The sequence below is a fragment of the Mustela nivalis genome (genome assembly GCF_964662115.1).
Source record: "Mustela nivalis genome assembly, chromosome: 11".
NCBI lineage: Eukaryota > Metazoa > Chordata > Mammalia > Carnivora > Mustelidae > Mustela > Mustela nivalis.
In genome coordinates, this window is record NC_139030.1 from 106222852 (window position 1) to 106244530 (window position 21679).

Genomic DNA, 21679 nt, shown 5'->3' on the forward strand with positions numbered 1-21679 from the left:
GATCTCCAGGTGGTGAGATCAAGCCCTACATCGGGCTCCACATTCAGTGGGACATCTGCTTGAAACTCTCCCTCTGCCCCTGCTCTCTCTCTCTCTTGTTCTTTCTCTATTTCTCTTAAATAAATCCTTTAAAAAGAGAGAGAGAAAGAGGGAAGGGGGTATTGGAGGCTCTACGTCAGCCACATTGATGAACAAAATTCCATTTTCACAATGAATACTCGGGAGGGGCCTCCACGCCGCGGAGTTCTCCTCATCCTCACACATGATCACGGAAAGCACACCGGTGTGGTGTCAGGAGCTTCCCGCCGTACACTTTGAGGTATTTCTCAGGAGTATAACTTGTTTCTTTTTCGGAGTGCCTTTCTTTTTGCCTTCTTTTTGTTTCTTTTCCGAGCTATTTCAATTCTTTCTTGACGGTATAGTACTACATAAACTCACTTTCAAATTTCTACTTTTGACTTGCAGACTTTTAGAACATAGTATTTTAAATTTAAGTAAAGAGTTGAGGCTTCTTATTTTCTTCATCCACTATGTGCTGAACGCTCACTGAAGGGAAGAAGAATGCCTTTGAATTCTGTGTCACTAACTACTCCTCTCTTATTATTTAAATAATTTGTCTTTTTTTCCTATCTAAAAGACATTTATGTAAGTGATGTCTTTGAACCTCTGCTAACATTAACAAATAACTAAGCTAATGTAGTCCTTTGTTTTAAAATATCTTTGAATCTAAACTTTTAAATTTGTAAACAGTTTTGACTATTCTTTCAAATATATTCTCGTCCCTCTCTAGGTTATCCCAATGCTGCAAGAATTTATAATCAACAGATTGGGGCGCGCATTCATTGAACCACCCCCCTTTGATTTGTCCAAGGCATTTGGAGATAGTAACTGCTGTTCACCACTGATTTTTGTGCTCTCTCCTGGAGCAGACCCCATGGCTGCCCTTCTAAAATTTGCCGACGACCAGGTACCTTAAAATAGATGAGCCTCTCTCATATAAAAGTGAATAAGTAAAGTATTTTCCAGCTGAATTTTTTAAAAACCAAACTGGCTTATCCTAAGTGGGGGGAGGGAAAGGTAAAAATTGTTCACTCACTTAGATCTTGAAAAACTCGGGGGTCCAGAAGTTGACAGAGTCTCAAAAAATGATATTTAGATGGCAGTACTGACATTAAAATAATTTTCTCTATTCAAATTATGAAAACTAGAACTTGGCTGGGGGGGCACTCACTTTTACTTTGGGGAGATAGAGGAACTTTGTGACATTGTAGCATCAGGGCAAGAGCTTGGATTGATTTAATAAATTTAAGTCTGAACAGTGACCCTGGGGATAACCTTCTCTGATCCTACCCCTTCTCCCAGTCTCTAAAGAGGAACTTTCTTGACTCTTCAGGACAATCATATATTACAGGTTAGAATACATTCTAATACTTATATATCAAGGCTTTAAAAATTATTCAAATGAATTTACTGTAAGTTTTCTTACATCATTCATCCTAGAATAAGAAAATCTTCATAAACAGGTGACTGGGCATTTTTTAGTTGATTTTTTTCCCCTTTTGGTCTAACCAAAGTAACATTTTATGGGAAGTAGTACTGACATTTCTAAAAGCATCACCGCTGCTTTGATTGTTCTTTATATATACTGTTAGTTTTGCTATACCTTGTTAAGCACATCTGTCTTTTAATTCTTAAAGCAGTCCTTTGAGGTCAGTAATGGCAACTCCATTTTATAGAGAGGGACACTAAAGCATGGAGACGTCAAGTGGCTTCTTTAAGACTACAGAGCTAAGTGGTTAAAATACCCTTTATTAGGCCAATTTATTGTAATACTCTGTGCTTTATTCATTGGGTATAATTCTCAGATACTTGGGGAGTGATAGTGGAACACGGCACTTCCCGCTGGTTGAAGATGGGCTGGACTGTGGCTGACACGACTATAGGAGTGGGGGGCTGAGACTGTATACCGAGGGGCCCTGTCAGGTAAGGCCTTCACAAGCTACACTGAGGGCCTCGAATACAATGGGATTATGGGTTAGGGTTTTAAGCAACAAAGTGAGTGCTCTGACCGATAGATTATAAAGCTCATCCTAGCTGGAGTGAGGAGAATTTATTTGAGTGGCGTGAAGTGGAAGCAGGGTATTAGTTCGGGAGCTGCTGCTAAAAGGTCAGGAAGAGCAAGCATGGGAAGGACCAGAGTGGCGGTGGTGGGGAAGCTTGAATTCATTTTAGGTGGGATTCACCCTCTCCACATCAACATGACCTTTTCGATCCTTCGAGATCTTCCTAGCTCCTCTCCATTTTCCTTTCCACATCACACAACGTGATTACCCTCCGGCCCCAGCGTAGGACGGCTCCGTGCATCTTCTTCACCTGCTACCCCCCCTTTTTCCAGAAACAGTAGTATCTGGCTCTGTTTTGTTTTCTGATGCTTCTACCTGCTAGTGTTGATGCGCTGTGGATGTTCAGAGAGCCTGAGACCCTCCTCTAGCCCTGCTGCCATAATTCAAGGCCTCTTCCAAAGAGGCATTTTGAGGATGATGGCGCTAGAATAGCAGAGCTCAGGGAGTCACAGCCACGGTTTCCACAGGCCGCAGGTGACTCAGACTATGGCAGAAATGCATTCCAGGCAAACATTCCCACAGAATTCCTGTAAAAAAAACTTTTGAATGAAAATTAGGAGTTACTTTTTTATCTGAACTTTATGCAATAGCCAAATTAATTAAAATATTATTATTCAAAGATCCGGAGGAAACAGGACAAGTTCATCTATCTGTTCATAGTCTCCTTCTGGGCTCTGGATTTTAGGAGAAAAGCTGAATGACAGCCAGGTCCTTTCATCTCATGGTTCCTCATGTTTAATGTGCTCTTAATTTTTTTTGCTTCTCCCTATCTCCACAATCAAAGACCCTACAAACTTTTCCAGTTATCACCATGACTGTTGCCAACATGAACTGACTTACTTTTGATCTGAGTATTTATAAGTTTCTTAATCAGTACGAATGTTGTAGAGCTGCATGTTTAGACCTTTGAGGGATGTGCATAATTAAATTTTAGTATACTTAATGTTAACATTTCTTATAAAAATAATAGTGCTTCTTCTTTAAAAATGTGTTGTCAAATAACATCTTTACTATTCTTGTACACAGGGATACGGGGGATCAAAACTTAGCTCTCTATCTCTTGGTCAAGGCCAAGGGCCCATAGCTATGAGGATGGTAGAAAAAGCTATCAAAGAAGGAACGTGGGTTGTTCTTCAGAATTGTCACCTTGCCACCTCTTGGATGCCAACCCTCGAGAAAGTTTGTGAGGTAAAAATGCAAGTTTATTTTTATTAGATTTTATTCCCCCCTCATAACCAGTGATGTGCACGCCATGCAACTCCATGCCCGTCCTCTGGTTTGGAGGGTTGCAGGCTGGTGGCATGGCTGGATTACAGGACAGATGGGCTCACATGGGGGGTAGAGCACCAGGGGAAATCACGCAGTCAGCCCTTGTCCAGTCCCTCTCAACAGGGACAAGGACTCCTGCAGTGAGCTGGCGATACAGAGGAGCTGGGGCAGTGGTGTTGTTTTGTTCTCTGTTCTATCTCCAGCACCTTCAATCGTGCCTGGCCCACACAGACAATCTGCAACTATTTCCTGAATGAGTAATGAATATTGCTTCACTGCTTAAAACTTTTCCTTTGCACACAAGGCAAAGTGGAAAGCCTCATCATGGCTGACAGCACACTTCCTGTTGACCTTTGCTACCATCTTCTATGACTCCTATGCTCTCACCATTTTGGACTTCTTTCGTTTTCATTGGTATAGCACACTTTTCCAAGAATATAGGCCATCATGGGGTGCCTGGGTGGCTCAGTTGGCTAAGCAAACATCTGACTCTTGGTTTGGGCTCAGGTCATGACCTCAGGGTCGTGAGGTAGAGCCTCACGTTGTGCTCCACGCTCAGCAGGGAGTCTGCTTGAGAGTCTCTCTCCCTCTCACTCTGCCCCTTCCCCTGCTCACTCTCTCTCCCACTCCCTCTCTCACAAATAAATAAATCAGAAAGAAAAAGAATATAGGTCATCATAATGTTATTTCTGTCTGAAAAATGATTCTATCATTTGCCTTACAAACATCTTCCCATCCTTCAGGTGTCACGTTAAAGGTTTTATATTTGTGCTATTTCCTCATGGCTCCCCCATCTCTAGGCCATTCTCATGACCTGTTGAACTGTGTCACAGATACCCACCGGAGAGTCATATAGGAGAGAAGAGCTCTCCATCCTAACGGATGGCACACTTAGCCCCAAATTCCCATGAGTCGTGTTGTTTAAGTCACCGGCCATAGGGCATCTTGTAGGAGAGAAACCCTGTGCCCTCGCTCTCCACTATGGTAACTAAGAAAGTGGACACCTTTGCATCCTAATTCACCCTCGTTCCTTTACCACATGAGTGTTCAAGAAGTGCTTTACTGATAAAGAATTGAAATTTAAAAAAAAAAGAGAGAGAGAGAGAGAGATACTAGTGACGTGGACAATTGGGGGAAGTAGAAATAGGGCGTGGGACTGGCCCGGAAGAGGAGAAAGGGCCTATGGTAATCAATCCTTGCCTATGCAGCCTTCAAGACAGTGCTAAGTGGGTATTCTGTCATTCTCCCTAGCGCAGACCTGAATATCCCTTGAGGAAACTATAGCCAAGAGTGATGTGTTCTAATGCTTCACCTTTCAAAATGCTCTCTCTCTCTCCTTTTCATCTCTGCTTGGTTTACTATTGACTTCTGTTTCTCATTCTCACATCACAACCCGGCTACTATTCTTTGCGAGAAGAATAGATTATTCTTCATCTGGCTCTCGGGCAGAGAATTATAGCTATAAATATTTCAGCAACATCAGTTACGATATAAGGTTTTTTTGGAATGTCTTAGTCTCTACTGTGGCCAGCTCTAAATTATGTAATACCTTTGTGAACTGTATAGCCCTGTGATTTAAATTTATCGAGAAGCATGGCAACACTCTGGGCCTTCTCAATGAAGAATGTTGTTTCGGGGACAGAATCCAGTTTTAAGACTCGTGCCTTCGATTGCAGCAGTAGGTTCTCTTTTGTAGAAATGCCTCCTCCCACTCCAAGCCATCCCGTGCACATACGATCCGGAGATTTCCCTTGGATTTCACGTACCCATTCATGTCTAATTTCCTTTTTTGCAGGAGTTAAGCCCAGAATCCACACATCCAGATTTCCGTATTTGGCTGACAAGTTACCCATCACCAAACTTCCCCGTGTCTGTCCTGCAGAATGGCGTGAAAATGACCAATGAAGCACCGAAAGGTTTACGAGCTAATATCATTCGATCATACCTCATGGACCCGATCTCTGACCCGGAGTTCTTTGGCAGCTGCAAAAAGCCTGTTAGTAATGGCTAAGTCTTGTTACCTCAGCCCTGCGAAGGCTTCAAGTGGCCCCTGGTGATCACGGATGTGTGTGGCTGAATAAAACTACAAATTAAATAGGCCTCCTGCCCCGCAGTGCCGTTGGTTTTGATTACTGATTATTGACTATGCTGAAGTCAATTGTATTAATATTTTATTTTAATTTTACCACCAGCCTCATTTCTGCTCAGCTGAGATCTTCTGGGGTGTCATTAATAATGTAGCTTTCTATTTAGAAAGTCAGCTGTAAGCCATTCCCAGTACGAATCTGCAAGGTTGGAGAATCTTGTTTCAGGATATTAACTGAGCCCTCTGCTATTTGGAGCCATATCTTTAAATTAAAACATAAAAATATTTCCTCCATATAACTATAATGAGAGCCAAAATGATTTTACTCCTTGATTGATGGGACTCATAAGGGTCTTTTCAGCGTTCCCAGGCAAGCAGGGAAACCACCCACTGCTTTCATGATTAGAATTCTGTGTGTGAGTGTCTGTGACCTAAAATGGTTTCACAGCGTTTTACCATAATTAAAAATGGAAGAGTTTCTTTTTAAGAGGGGTTATGAACCTTGGTAAGTTTTGCCATTAAGCAGCTCATGCTTTTGATATCGGGATATGTTTAAGCACACATCCAAAGAAAACGTTAAAAATAAAGAAGGACTTGGATTAAACAAAAGTATTAGGTCCTGAAAGAGAGTGAGCACCTATGTTTTAACCCAAGTCCAATGTCATCCTGCTCTTCTAAGACCCGCTGTCTGAGTAGCTTTGGCACTGATTGGGACCAGACAGAGTGGGTTCCGCGCAGGGAGGTGGTGAGGGCCTGTCCGCATGTGACAGGCTGCACAGAAGCCCCTTGGCAACATTTCACTCCCTTTCTTCTAGATCTGAGGGTCTCTCCATGGAAGTCACACATCCTGGAAGTCTGGGCATTTACGAAACACAATTGAATCCAAAAGCCCAATCTCCTCAAAAGCCAAAAGATTACATCATCCTTGTCATTTTGACTTCTTACTGGGAAATAATTTAAAACTTTCAGAGAAGTGGCGAGGATAGAAGTAGGATGAAGAACAGTCCTATGCCCTTTACCCCAATTCACCTCCTGTTAACACATAGCTTTGGTGGGTAAGGTAGATATGCCACAACCCTTCACCCCTAAATAAATACTTTGAGGTCTATTTCTTAAGAATAGCGATATTATCTTACTGTGGTGTCATTATTGGTTTAGTGGATTTGGCAAGGACACACTGTCGAGGTTCCTGTGTCCCATATTTGTCCGTTGACTCAATCACGTCCTCTAGGGCACCTTCCCTGCTCACTGCAGGTTGGTTTAGGGTTAGAATGACCCTTAGTTGCCATGTCTCTTTGCTTCCTTTAATCTGGAACATTGCCTCTGCCTTTCTTTGGCTTTGAGGATATGAACCTTTCTGAAGAATTCATCTCCTCTTGTTTTTTTTTGTTTGTTTGTTTGTTTTTTTTAACAGAACATTTCTCCTTTGGCACTTGTCAGGTATTTCTTCACAATTAGATTCAAGTTACACATTTTTAGCCAAAATAGGACATTGGTGAAATTGTGTCCTCAGACTGTCCCATTGGGAGGTACACAATATCCATGTATCCCTCACTACTGATACGAATTTTGATCACCCAGAGAAAGTGGCATCTTTCTGATTTCTTCAGTGTGTAGTCACAGCTTTGCCCCTGGCAACTAATCATCAGTCTCTGGGGACACATTTTCAAGCCACGCCAATGGCTTGCACCCCCGGCCCAGCTTTAGTGTCAGTGGAGTACCTTGCCTGATGTAGTAATTTCCTGTGATATTTCCAACTCCAGCTCCACCCGTATTTGACACCTGCCGCTCTCAATTGCAACAGCCCTCCCACCTCCCCCTTTCCGTATGTGTTGTTGTATGGACTCACAAATTCCTTGCTTTTTCTCCCAGTGATTTACAGGTCATTACCATCCTTAAGTCTTTGGCTCAAATTGTCCCCAGTTTGGTCAGCAGAGCACCTGCGAGCCGGCCCCTCTGTACTAGGTCCCATCATTTATTACTATTATAGTTGCTGCTGCTGTTGTTGTTGTTATCGTGTTACTTAGGCTTCTTACTTTTTTAGCACAAGGTGCTGCAGACTGATCTGTCATTCAACCCTGGAACCAGCCACAGAACCAAGGTCTTCTGTGGAGTCCTTGTTCTAGAGACCTAGATCTGGGTTCTAGACGAGCTCAGTACTACTGCCTTGTTTTTGGCTCATGGTCCTTTCAGGGGAGAAAACTTATATGCACGTACTCTCACACACATACACACACATACAAATACATACACACCCATACGTGCCTAAGATAAGGACATGCACACGTACGTTCTCATTCCCACACTTCAGAGGTGAGAATTTGTAACAGGATATCTGACTTCCACCGGATCACCCAGGGCTCAGTCTTACTTTCCCTCATTCCATATGTGCAGGTCCCTTCTTCTACACTGGGCACCGGGCTCTCACATCATCGGCGCGTTTACCGATTTGCTCTGTTCTGCAACATATATAAAATAGTTCTAAGGGGCGCCTGGGTGGCTCAGTCGATTTCAACTCGGGGTCCATCTCCAGGTTCTGAGTTCAAGCTCCACACTTGTTGTGGAGCCTACTTTGAAATGAAATGAAACGAAATGAAATGAAGTAAAATAGTTCCCAAACCCACAGAGCACCTGTCACCTCGCTTTTCCCTACCTCTTTGGTTAAACTGATGCTATTTTGTATTGTCTCCACTCCCCCTTCCAGTTTACTCCACAGGGGACATTTCCATCTGCTCTTGGATAAACCTTTGGGCAACATCATGACTTTTCTGGTTACTGTCACATAATGACATGACTTGTGGCCATTTTAACTTCGAAGCCAGCCTTGATTCAGAAATCAGAAAGTGTAGGGTAGTATGTTAATTATACTTAGCTTTTACGTAAAATGTAGGCTTTGATTCTCCAGAAGCGTCGCTAGGACTTGTGGTCCGTGGGCTTCCTGCTGTTGGGAGAATAGGACAGAGTCGGTGTCCCTCTTTCTGTGACGCCCGGGCAGGCGGCCGCTCAGTCTGGATTCGCGCAGCCCCGGGGCGGGGGGAAGGCGCATTCTGGGCCCGGGCTGCGATGGCCTGGGGCTCTCTGGACTTGGCAGGGGTTTAAAGCTGAATTTTTCTCTTGTGACTTTTCTCGTGGGTTCTGCTTGGGCTCCCCTTCTGGATCCTCCGACTGTGACTCCATTGCCCCGGCCCGTCGCTCCTTCAGCGGACCGCTCCGGACCCCGTCTGCTGGGGGTCGGGTCATTCACTTCATACAGGCTCCTACGCAGGGATTTTCTCACCCCAAGATGCAAGTCCTCTTGACCAAAAAATGTTTCAAAGGACCCCGGGCTGACTTTCTTTTTCCTCTTTCTTTTCCTTTTTTTTTTTTTTTTTCTTAAAAAGGCGCCACATCCAGCACAGAGCCCAGCGCAGGGCTCAGTCTCACAACCCTGAGATCATGACCTGAAGGGAAGTCCAGGTTCAGACACTTACCGGAATGAGCCGGCCGGGGCGCCCGGGGCTGACTTTCTTAACCCAACTCCCCGTCCGCTCCTTGGGCTGGGCACCGGCTTGGCCGGCCATCGCCATCGGAGCGGGACCCCGGTTCCCCTCTCCCAGCCCATGAGCCTGCAGCCTTACGCGGCTCCGCTCTGTCAGGCAGAAGTGTTGCACGTCTCCCTCTAGCCTAGCAGAGAATGTGCATCAGCTCTCTGGCGGACCCCACTGATTCCTTCTCACTTGGTTGGACTAAGAAGACACCCCGTGCTGCTTTCTCCCTTGGGGATGGGGGCCAGAGGGCTCCCAGCACAGCCACCGCTCTTGTCAAGGAAATAGTCACAAATCCTCTCTCAGACTCTTTTTTGACCACTTTAGAGCATTCTCGTGGAGGGTGCGTTGCACGTTCTGATTGCTGATTCAAGGCTGGCTTTGCCGCTCAAAGTAACTGTAAGACTTCTTATTACATAAGAGCAACTTGGAAAGTCATGAGGCTGTAAAGTTTTAATCTGAAAGTCCTTCTTGTAGAGCTGCTTAATTGGTGTAAACTGTCTCCTTTGAAATTTCTCCGTGGTGGTCTGGAACCAGGCTTTGGAATTCATTCTTCTTGCCTCATTATGCTTTGGTTGGAACCGCCAACAGCCTATCAAGTAACGCTAAACAGACAAGCTCTCTGTGCTCTCTAAAAACCTGGTATCCATAGCTGTGTGTGTCTACTGAACATGTGTATGAATGGACATATTTTTGCCTCAGTAGCCTGTAGAAATAGTGAATTCTGTGTTGGTGTACTTTGGGATGGATATATTTGAAACAAAAAGTTACTTTCAGTTTAAAAAATGGTGAGTATAATGTAATGTTAGGAGGGAAATGATGTGGTGCCATTTCTTTTCACTACAGGAGGAATTCAAGAAATTACTTTATGGCCTCTGTTTCTTTCATGCTTTGGTACAAGAGAGGCGGAAATTTGGACCCCTGGGGTGGAATATTCCTTATGAGTTCAACGAGACTGACCTAAGAATCAGTGTACAGCAACTCCACATGTTCCTGAACCAGTATGAGGTATCGTAAAAACCACAGCAAGGACATGACTTATTTTGCTCCTTATCACATTGTGTTTGTATAGTGAGCAGGGACTTCCGGTTAATTTCTACTCTTATAAAATGAATAATGAATAATTCTCAACAGCATCTTAAGTAATACTTTGTTATAACAGGATATCATAACTGCTATTGTAGGTGGTTAGGACACTGGTTTGTCTATTAGGAACCTATATTTTATCATTTCTGTTTGACACATAAATGTGTGGGAATCTAAGAAGTGAGTGTATTATACTTATTTTGAAAGGAGTTGGGAAGACCATAAATCAACCGGGCTCTGAAATGAAAAATATAGCCCAAGAGAAGGAAGTGAGCACAAACCAGAGATTTACTTTCTTAAAGTGTGAAGAGAGACCCGAGAACATCTGAAATTTAAAAGGAAGGCCTTGTAGCCCAAGAAAAGAACTAAGGATTGACTGTTGGTGACCACCCAATGTCAGTGGTTGGAGAGCAGGTCAAGAAGTAGGGGACACTTTGGAAAAACAACAGAATGAGGAACGATTATCTTAAGGAATACTGTTGCCAGGACCCATTTTCAAGTCTCTTCCTGCATCAGAGTAATAGAACTCCCACCCAACATCAAGCTAGAAATCTGAGAGTCACTGACACTCAGTTACTCCTTATCCTTCCCGAGCCACACCCTACTACCCTCTCCTCCCCCTCCCTGCTCGAGCCCATGTCCGACACCGGAGGGCCCTCTCTTCCTCGGTTTTGCTGTCCTCAATTTCAGGCCCCTGCAGTCAGGGGCAGTCTGGGAGCAGAGGCTCTTCCTTCTGACGTATTGCCAAAAGGTCAGTCGTACCTAATGCTACTTCGCAATGCCCGTGTCATTCCTCCCGCTTCTCTCATCACGGAGACATTTTATCCTCTCGCTTCATTACAAGAAGGATGGATACAGTGCACTAAGATATTTGGAGAGAGACCACGCTCACTTGCATTTTATGACAATAGATTGTTGTCGTTGTTCTGTTTCATTATTAGTTACTATGTTATCCTTGTTAACCTGTTACTGTGCCTGACTCATAAACTCTGTCATAGGCTTGTGCACATGGGCAGCCCAGCTCTCGGGGGTGTCTGGCATCCACTGGGGAACTTGGAGCGCATCTCCTGCGGACAAGTGGGGACTGCTGTGTCATTCTCCCACAATCCCCTGCTTTGCTCTCACTATGATGTGCTGTTCGAATCTCTGAGCCTCCTCATATATTTTCCTTCTACTTCAAGTGCCTGTTCCTGTGCGCCATCTTTGTTCGCCTTGGCGAGTCTTTCTGGAACAACCGTCTCAGACTCAGGACCAAGTGTGCCTCCTCTTGGCACATTTCTACGTGCATTAGGTTGTGTGTCCTTTGTCCAGCACTGTGCTGAGAATCCTTACTGCTGTAGGTGAGCATGGATGAAAGCAGGAGGTGATTCCAGATTTTTGGTCTTTTGTGATCTACTTGCCTATCATCCATTACCCTTCCCCGAACATACTCTGGCTCAGTAACCAGAAACATGCGTGCCCTGGCCCCACTTGGCTCGGGAAGTCTTGACAGAGCTGCTGATGCATGTCTGACACTGCGGATGACAAATTTTGGTGCTGAGCAGAACACATTCTCTCAGATTATGAGTCCTAGACTATATGGTGATTTTGATTTGTTTACTCTTGTATACTTAGTGCCTAAATATGTATAGGAGGTAGGTGACTCAGTGTCTGTCCTATGAATGAATCATGATGAGTGGAAAGATCTTCAAGCTCTCAATAAGAATGGCATCAATACCACATGTAGGATTCGGCATTGTAATTGCAGCATTTAACAGGAACAGGACAGAGGGGCGGTGAGGGAGCGGATAGAGTAAATGGGTGATGGGTACTGGGTATTATATGTAACACCAGCGTTACCCAGTGATGAGCACTGGGTGTTATATGTAAGAGATGAATCAGTAAATTCTACGCCTAAAACCAATACTACACTATATGTTAACTAACTAGAATTCAAAAGAAAAATAAAGAGAAAAAATAAAATGAATAGGAGATAGAAGTATTCAATAAATTATGATAGGATTATTGATTATTTGCTATTAGAAAAAAAAAAACAAGTAATTCCTGTTGGGTTAAAGAAAGGACATAGGAAAAATTAAGCTGGAAAAGAAGAAAATAATAGTAAATAGATATAATCTGCTTGGCAGATGGACAGTGGCTTTCTTTTTCCTGTTTTGGTAGGGGTGTGTGTGTGTGTGTGTTTAAGGCCCACCCCTCCCTCTCACTCTACTTTTACTCCAAAGCAACCAATTTCATAGCTTAGGACATATCTGTGCAGAAGTTTTCCTCTATGCATATAAGTCATATATACATAAGCAAAATATACACACAAGTTTTTTTCTGAAAAACATAATCGTATTCACACAATCATTTTCAGCTTGCTCTTTTCATTCTGCATATATTGTGGACAACTTCCAAAGTAGACAGAGATCTTTGCTTAATGGCTGCTTACGCAGCATTCCCCCTTTGCTCACTGTTAGGATTCTATTTCCTTTTTAGTTTTTGCTAATAAGCAATGCAAAACTGAATGACTCTGTGTACACCCTTGCGTACAAGTTGCTGACTTCCGGCTTTGCTTCCACGTATACTCCCTCCATCTATGGTCTCAACCTTCATCCCCGAGGGCCCAGCAGCAAGCTGCCAGGATTTCTACAACCCCAGCCAGCAGCCCTGGGCCCCTGGGAGAATGCACTCCCCAGTGTGACCGGCTGGTTGTGATCAAGCTGCTGAGAGAAAGAACATCTTACCATCAGTTCTGCGGCAGGTTGGCAGGTTTAACCCTTTTTACGTGATCAAACACGTCCCCCTCTCCTCTTTCCTCTGCATCAGGAGGCCCTCCCAGAGGCCAGCTGGTTCACCTTTGGTCTACCTCATATACTGCCTACTCTCTTTGCCAGTGAGTTTTCTTGCTATGATTCATTTTTATGAGGTTAGCAAGGCAAGTCCAGGCAGTGCATGCATCTGATCAAACTCCCATCACATTTGAAGTTGGAAGAACAGAAACATGCTGGAGTTCGTCCTGATTCTGTTTGTTTCTCCACAAAGTCTTGTGGAAAAACGGTCACTGATACTGATACGGTCACTGATATAACATTTAGTTCTCCTAAATTCTCTGCCTTTTATTCTAGTTCTAACAAATAACAAGTCTTATCACTTCCAACTCATAATTCAGTAAATTTCTCCTGGCTATAGAGATTACTAAAAATAAAAAATATTTTTAAAATATTTTTAAAAATTTAAAAATGTACATGGAGTTAAACAATGTTATTGTTTAACCATTGGTTTTTTTCCCCGAAGTGATAATGTTCAGTTTTGTTGAGAGCAATGAGACATAGAATGCTCTGAATTGCTGGTGGATATTTAAGTATTTATGCTGATGATAAAACACATTACAATATGAACAATTAATACTTTTGCACTCATAAACATTTAAAAATTCTTCATATCAGAGAATATAATAAAAAAGCAAACTAAAGGGAAAAAATATTTCCAAAAATTTGATTAAAAAGGATAATGTAAAACAGTTTATATATACTATGTATATATAATATGTAACATATATTATATATTATAATACATATATAATAAATCTATTAAAACTTTAATTGAAAAAATGGGTAGAAGGCTAGTTCACAGAACACATGTTATTAAACATGAAAAAACTATAAATTCCACTGATATTCTAAGAAAGCAAATTAACACAATATTACTTATCTTTGGTCAAACAAATTAGCAAACATTTTAAAACTGATTCCTACATTTACTATAGCCTTTCAGAAAAGCAGTTTGGTGGGCCGCCTGGGTGGCTCACTCAGTTAAGTGTCTGACTCTTGATCTCACTCAGCTCAGGTCTTGATCTCAGAGTATGAGTTCAAGCCTCACATTGGGTTCCATGCTGGGCATGGAGCCTTCTTAAAAAAAAAAGAAAAAGTAGCTTAGTGACATTAATTAATTGCTTTTTATAAACTCTTGTATCTTTGACATAGTAGTTTTCTTTTCAAGAATCAAAGAATCATTAGAAATTTTAAGAAATGTATATTTAATGAAACGTAATTTAACACAGCAGTTAATTAGGAGTGACTGAAGTGTTCAATATTAGAAGATAGTTTTTAAAATGTTTTTTTGTTTCAAGTTTTAGTCTGGTTAGTAAACATGTAGTGTGATACTGGTTTCAGGAGTTCGTCACTTACATATAGCATCCAGCTCTCAGCCCAAGTGCCCCCCTTAAGCCCATTTCCCATCTAGCCCCTCCCCCACCTCCCTCCCTGCAGTAACCCTCCGTTTGTTCTCTCATTAAGAGTCTCTTATGGTCTGCTTCCCTCTCTCAGTTTTTTCCCCTTCCCCCATGTTCCTCTGTTGCTTAAATTATTAAAATATTTTAAAAGAGTATTTCATGAAATGGTAAAAGATATCTTACAATCTGAGCTTTGGTAAAAAATCATATGCAAAATTGCCTGTACAGGGATTCCAATTGTCCAACCCAGAGGGATATAAAAACCGCAGGAAATTTATCCTGATTATCTCTGAATTATATTGGGTTTGTGTTAAATGGCAGTCAGCAAGGTCAGTGTTTCAGGGGTGGGATTCTGGTCCCGCTCACTCTGCGTCCGGCGCGTAGCAGGTGTCACAGCTCTGCGGGGCTCTGCACGCGGCTGGAAACTCCGCTGGTGGAGTGACTGGAGCTCTGGGTTCCAGGACCTGCCGTACGAGGCCCTGCGGTACATGACAGGGGAGTGCAACTACGGGGGCCGCGTGACCGACGACTGGGACCGGCGCACGCTGCACAGCATTCTGAACAAATTCTTCAACAAAGAATTAGTCCAAAACCCAAGCTATAAATTCGACTCAAGCGGCATCTATTTCGTTCCTCCTTCTGGCGATGTAAGTACGCCCTTCCAGAAAACGAAAAGCAGTAAAACCTGAAATTCCTCTGATAAAGTGGTGACTGTTTCCCCCCCAGAGGCCTCATTTTTTTGGTTAACCATCATGTGTGCTTTTTCCAGCCTTCTTGAAACAAACCTCATGCGTACGTAGGGAGTGGTTTGCTGTTTGCTCTAATGTGAGGACTTTCAGAAACGCCACTCGCCCAAGAAGATCTTTCTTAGTGACCTGAAATTCTATCGTCATGAATCTGACCCTTTGATAAAAAGACATTGTCCCCAGTTAAAATGGAAATACACACGAGAAGGGTTACAAAATGATGTTAACAAGAATAGTTAATATCTTGATCATGCTTACTTATTTACAAAGCAGTACAGTAATTATCTCACTAGAGCATCCAATTAACATCGGTTTTATTACTCAGCCCTTTTTACAAATGAGAAAGCGGGTTGACTGAAGTTAAATGACTTGCCCAAGGCCACACGTATAGAAAGGGGAAGAGAGTTACAGAACCATCTACTGCCAAGAGATGCTCCTGTTTCCAGGGCTGCCTAGTGGAAGATGCAGTATCTGCCTTCACATGATCACACAGTAGGCGCCCAGGGACCACCAGGGCTACTTAATTGGTTCTCATTTTATCCCCAAAAGTCAGAAGGGCATGTATTGAAAGTTAAACCTATGACCACCTACATCAGAGGCACATACCATAACCACATAGGCCATTAGGGTTAATGCTAGCTGAGAGCAGATGTCAAAGGGATGAGGAGAAGATCAGTCCCAGAGCCTCGGTCACTAGACAAGTGGACGAGGCCCACATGTGGAACCAGGGGTATCAGGATTTCACGTGAGAAAAAGGCGAGATGAAGTCAGGTGTATGGAACATGACCCATGTTGAGAAACCGTCAGTGACCAGGCCCCCAGCCCCCCCCACCATATGTGTCTATAAGTGTTGGTATGACGGTGTGCGCCTGAAGAAAGGTTTGCAATTTTGACAGAAGTCCATGTAAATAAAATATAGAATGTGTGTGCATATGCATAAAAAGAAATGTTAATGGTGATTATCTCAGGTTAATAAGCATGTGGGTAATGTTTACTTTTCTGAATTACATGGATTTTTATCACACGAGGAAATAGAAAAATCAGAGTAAAGAGAAAAAAATTATTTTTATTGCAATCAATGAAGAACAATCATCAGTAAATGTGGCACAGAAAAATTTCTCTGGAAGAAATTGTCTAAATAAGGTGGCCAGGATATGCCTCTCTCCATTTTAAAATCCATTCCAATTGAATGGGACATTTTATTTTTTTCTTCCTAAATGTTTCCTTTTTTTTTTTTTTTTTTTTTAACTTTGGACCAGGTTGAAAGAAAATGAAAGCATTTGGAGTCCAGTTCCACAGGCTCATCCACCCAATAACTCGAGTACTGGAAATTTTCTCTTCTCAGAGAGAAAGTTCTACAGGATAATTGATTTCTAACCTCCTGACTCTCTGGTATTCATCTTTGCAGCACAAGAGCTACATCGAATACACAAAGACTCTGCCGCTGAACCCTGCCCCAGAAATCTTTGGGATGAACGCCAACGCCGATATCACCAAAGATCAGTCGGAAACTCAACTGCTGTTTGATAACATTCTCCTCACCCAGGTATGCGCTCGAGCAGGAACCACTTCTGCGGCTGGAAGGGAGTCTGCCCGAGCAGCGTGGGCCATCTGTTCCAGCGGAGAACCATTTTAAGGAAAAGATGAAAATTCCTATGTACCTTAAATATGAATTTAAACATGAAGTATACGCGCATATGGTTCGGTTGGCTTTTTCTTTTTCCCCATCAGCCTTTTGACTGGGAAAGAATCGTTGAGGATCATTTAGCTGCTAGGAGTTCCATTTTGCCTTTCTTACAGAAACCGTGTTCAAGTGCATCGTATTTTCTTTTTCTTCCAAGTTTTTATTTCAATTCAGGTTAGGTAACATATAGTGTAGTATTGGTTTTAGTAGAATTTAGTGATTCACCACTAAAACACCCAGTGCTTATCACAAGTGCCTCCTTCATACCCATCACTCATCTAACCCATCCCCCGCCGCCCCCAACAACCCTTCGTTCGTTCTCTATGGTTAAGAGTTTCTTATGGGTTGCCTGCCTGTCTGTTTTAGTCTTATTTTATTTTTCCTTCCCTAAGTTCATCCATATTGTTTCATAAATGCCACACAGGAGCGAAATCCTATGGCATTTGTCTTTCTGTGACCGACTTATTTCACTCAGCCTGGTACCCTATAGCTCCACCTACGACATGGCAAATGGCATGATTTCATTCTTTTTGATGGTTGAGAAATATTCCTGTGTGCGTGTGTACATATATGTGTGCACATATGTATAAACACACCACATCTCCTTTATCTATGCGTCACGCAACGGATACTTGGGCTCTTTCCATAGTTCGCTGCTGTCAATAGTGCTGCTATAAACATCAGGGTGCCTGCGCTCTCTTCAAATCTGTACTTCTCTATACTTTAGGTAGATACTCTTAGTGAAATTGCTGGGTGATAGGGTAGCTCTAGTTTTGACTTTTTGAGGAACCTCCATGCTGTTTCCCAGAGTGGCTGCACTTAGCTTCTGTCCCCACCAGTAGTGCAAGAGTGTTCCTTTTCTCCACATCCTCACCAACATTTGTTTTTTCCTGAGTTGTTCATTTTAGTCATTCTGACTGGTGTGAGGTGGTATCTCATTGTCATTTTGATTTGTATTTCCCCAATGATGAGTGATATTTAGCAACTTTTCATGTGTCTATTAGCCATCTGGATGTCTTCTTTGGAAAAATGTCTATTGATGTCTTCTGCCCATTTCTTAAGTGGATTATTGTTTTTTGGGTATTGAGTGTGATAAGTTCTTTATAGCTTTTGGATCATACTCTATCAGATATGTCATTTGCAAATATCTTCTCCTATTCTATAGGCTGTCTTTTACTTTTGCGTATTGTTTCCTTCACTGTGCAGAAGATTTTCATCTTGATGAAGTCCCAGTAGTTCATTTTTGTTTTTGTTTCCCTTGCCTCAGGTAACATGTCTAGTAAGAAGGTGCTATGGCCAAGGTCAAAGAGGTTGCTGCCTGTGTTCTTTAGGATTTTGATATTTCCTGTCTCACATTTAGGTCTTTCATCCATTTTGAATTTATTTTTGTGTGTGGTGTAAAAAAGTAGCCCAGTTTCCTTCTTATGCTTGTCATTGTCCATGTTTCCCCATAACCATTTGTTGAAAAATTGTCTTTTTTCCACTGGATATTCTTTCCTGCTTTGTCAAAGATTACTTGGCCATATAGCTGCAGGTCCACTTCTGGATTCTTTTCTGTTCCATTGATCCACATGCCTGTTTTTGTGCCAGTACCATACTGTCTTGATGATGACAGCTTTGTAATAGAGCTTGAAGTATGGAATTGTGATGCCACCATCTTTGGGTTTGTTGGGTTTTTTTTTTTTTTTTTTTCAACATTCCTCTGGCTATCTGGGGTCTTTCTGGTTCCATACAAATTTTTGGATTGTTTGTTCTAGCTCTGTAAAGCTGGTGGTATTTTGATAGGGATTGCATTGAATGTGTAAATTCTTTGGGTAGTATAGACATTCTAACAATATTTATTTTTCTAATCCATAGCATGGGATGTTTTTCCATTTCTTTATGTCATCTTCAATTTCTTTCATATGTGTTCTATAGTTTTCAGAGTATAGATCTTTTACCATTTTAGTCAGGTTTATTTCTAGGTATCTTATGGTTTTTGGTGCAATTGTAAATGGGATCGACACCTTGACTTCTCTTTCTGCTGCTTCATTATTGTTGTAGAGAAATGCAACATATCTGTATTTTGATTTTATATCCTACAGCTTGGCTGAATTCATGTATTATTTCTAACAATGTTTTGGTGGAGTCTTTTGGGTTTTCTACATAGAGTATCATGTCATGTGCAAATAGTGAAAGTTTGGCTTCTTCCTTGCTGATGTTTTAAATTTCTTTTTGCTGCCTGATTGCTGAGGCTAAGATGTCCAGTACTATGTTGAACAACAGTGGTGATAGTGGGCATCCCCTGTCATGTTCCTGACCTTAGGAGAAAAGTCTCAGTTTTTCCCCATTGAGGATGATATTAACTATGGGTCTTTTTTTTTTTTCTTTTTTTTTTTTTTGACAGAGAGAGATCACAAGTAGACAGAGAGGCTGACAGAGAGAGAGAAAGGAAAGAAGGCTCCCTGCTAAGCAGAGAGCCTAATGTGGGGCTGGATCCCAGGACCCTGAGACCATGACCTGAGCCAAAGCCAGAGGCTTTAACCCACTAAGCCACCCAGGCGCCCCAACTAAGGGTCTTTTATATATGGCCTTTATGATATTGAGCTTTATTCCTTCTATCCCTACTTTCTTGAGTTTTTTTTCAAGAAAGGTACTATATATTGTCAAATGTTTTTTCTGCATCTGTTGAGAGAATTATGGTTCTTATCCTTTCTTCTATAAATGTGGTGTATCATGTTGATTGATTTGTGAATATTGAGCCACTGCTGCAGTCCAGGAAAAAAATCCCACTTGATTGTGGTGAACAATTCTTTTAACATCCTGTTGGATTCAATATGCTAGTATCTTGTTGGGAATTTTTGCATCCATGTTCATCAGGGATATTGGTCTGAAATATTCCCTTTTTTAAAATGTTTTGGTAGAGTTTTAATATTTGACAAATTTAATATTATTAAATTTAATATTAAATTTAATATTAATATTTAATATTTGACAAAAAAGTAGTGTTTTAATATTTGACAAAATGTGCAAAGAAACAAATGCATAAACACATTATTGCTACATTAAGGCAATATGAAAAGTATACTCGGAAATCTCAGTAAAGTGAGAGTGTAGGTTTCTAGCTTTCACTGAGCTAGAAAGAACTTACAGAAAGAAAAAGAGAGAGGAAATGGGCTGGGAGCAGTGAAGGGAAAACTCTCAAACAGACTCCATGCTGAGTGCAGAGACGGACACATAGCTCAATCTCACAACCTTGAGATCATGACTTGAGACCAAATCAAGCATCAGATGCTTAACTGACTGAGCCACCCAGGGGCCCTCTAATTCTCCTTTTTAGTAGGGTGCTCTGTCTGGTTTTGGAGTCAAGATAATTCTGGCCTCATAGAATGAGTTTAGAGGTTTTCCTTCCATTTCTATTTTTTGTAACAGTTTGAGAAGATTAAGTGTTAACTCTTCTTTAAATGTTTGGTAGAATTCCCCTGGGAAGCCATTTACCATGGACTCCTGTTTCTTGGGAGATATTCGATGACTAATTCAATTTCTTTGATGGTCATTGGTCTGTTGAAATTTTCTGTTTCTTTCTGCTTCAGTTTTGGTAGCTTATATTTTTATAGGAATTTATTTATTTCTTCCAGATGGCCCAATTCGTTGTCATATAATTGCTCATAATATACTCTGATAATTGTTTGTGTTTCTGCAGTGTTGGTTGTGATCTTTCCCTCTCTTTAGTGATTATTTATTTGGGTCCTTTCTTTTTTCTTTTTGATAAATCTGGCCAGGTTATCAATTTTGTTAATTCTTTCAAAGAACCAGCTCCTAGTTTTGTTGATCTGTTCTGCTGTTCTTTTTTTAATTTCTGTATCCCTTATCTCTGCTCTAATCTTTTATCATTCCCATTTTTCTGCTGGTTTTAGGCTTTATTTGCTATTCTTTTTCTAGCTCCTCTAGGTGTAAGGTTAGATTGTGTATTTGAGATTTTTCTTGCTTCTTGAGGTAGGATTGCATTGCTATATACTTCCCTCCTTGACTGCTTTGCTACATCCCAGATGTTTCTGGACTACTGTGTTTTCATTTTCACTTGCTTCCGTGAATTTTTTACTTCTTCTTTAATTTCCTGATTAACCTATTCATCCTTTAGTAGGATGTTCTTTAACCTCCATGTATTTGTGGTCAATCCAAATTGTTTCTTGTGGTTGCCTTCAAATTTCATAATACTGTGGTCTGAAAATATGCATGGTATGATCTCAATCTTTCTGCACTGGTTGAGGCCTGATTTGTGACCTGGTGTGTGATCTATTCTGGAGAATATTCCATGTTCACTCAAAAAGAATGTGCATTCTGCCACTTTAGGATGAAATGTTCTGGCGATATCTGTGAAGTCCATCTGGTCCAGTGTGTCATTGAAAGCCCTTGTTTCGTTGTTGATCTTCTGCTTAGATGATCTGTTTATTGCTATGAGTGGGTGTTAAAGTTCCCTATTATTATTGTATTATCAGTGAGTTTCTTTATGTTTGTTATTAATTGATTTAAATATTTGGGTGACCCTAAGTTAGAAGAATAAATATTTACAATTGTTTGATTTTCTGGTTGGGTAGACCCCTTTATGATGATATAGTGCTATTCTTCATCTCTTATTACAGACTTTGGTTTAAAATTTAAGTTGTCTGATCTAAGTATGGCTACTCCAGCTTTCTTCTGATGGCCTTTAGCATGATGAAATGTCCCCCATCCCCTCACTTTCAATCTGCAGGTGTCTTTGGGTCTAAAAATGAGTCTTTTGTAAGCAGCGTATCATGGGTCTTATTTTTTTAATCATTCTTATACCCTATGTCTTTTTATTGGAGCATTTAATCTATTTACATTCAGAGTCATTATTGATAGATATGATTTAGTGCCATTTAAAACTGTAAAGTTGCTCTTCCTTTAGACTGTCTCTGTTTCCTTTCTAGTCTTTATTGCTTTTTGG

The 21679-nt window shown here is 41.4% G+C and overlaps 1 protein-coding gene across 2 annotated transcripts in view; it reads left to right on the top strand.

The window, feature by feature from the left end:
• DNAH7 (dynein axonemal heavy chain 7) overlaps window positions 1-21679 on the top strand; it is a 249692-nt gene that overhangs the window by 209658 nt on the left and 18355 nt on the right. For both annotated transcript variants that reach the window (XM_082689009.1, XM_082689010.1), the window contains 6 exons: window positions 791-967; window positions 3150-3311; window positions 5188-5388; window positions 9849-10010; window positions 14763-14948; window positions 16456-16593. In XM_082689009.1, the coding sequence (XP_082545135.1) occupies window positions 791-967; window positions 3150-3311; window positions 5188-5388; window positions 9849-10010; window positions 14763-14948; window positions 16456-16593 (1026 nt within the window). The remainder of the gene's footprint in view (window positions 1-790; window positions 968-3149; window positions 3312-5187; window positions 5389-9848; window positions 10011-14762; window positions 14949-16455; window positions 16594-21679) is intronic.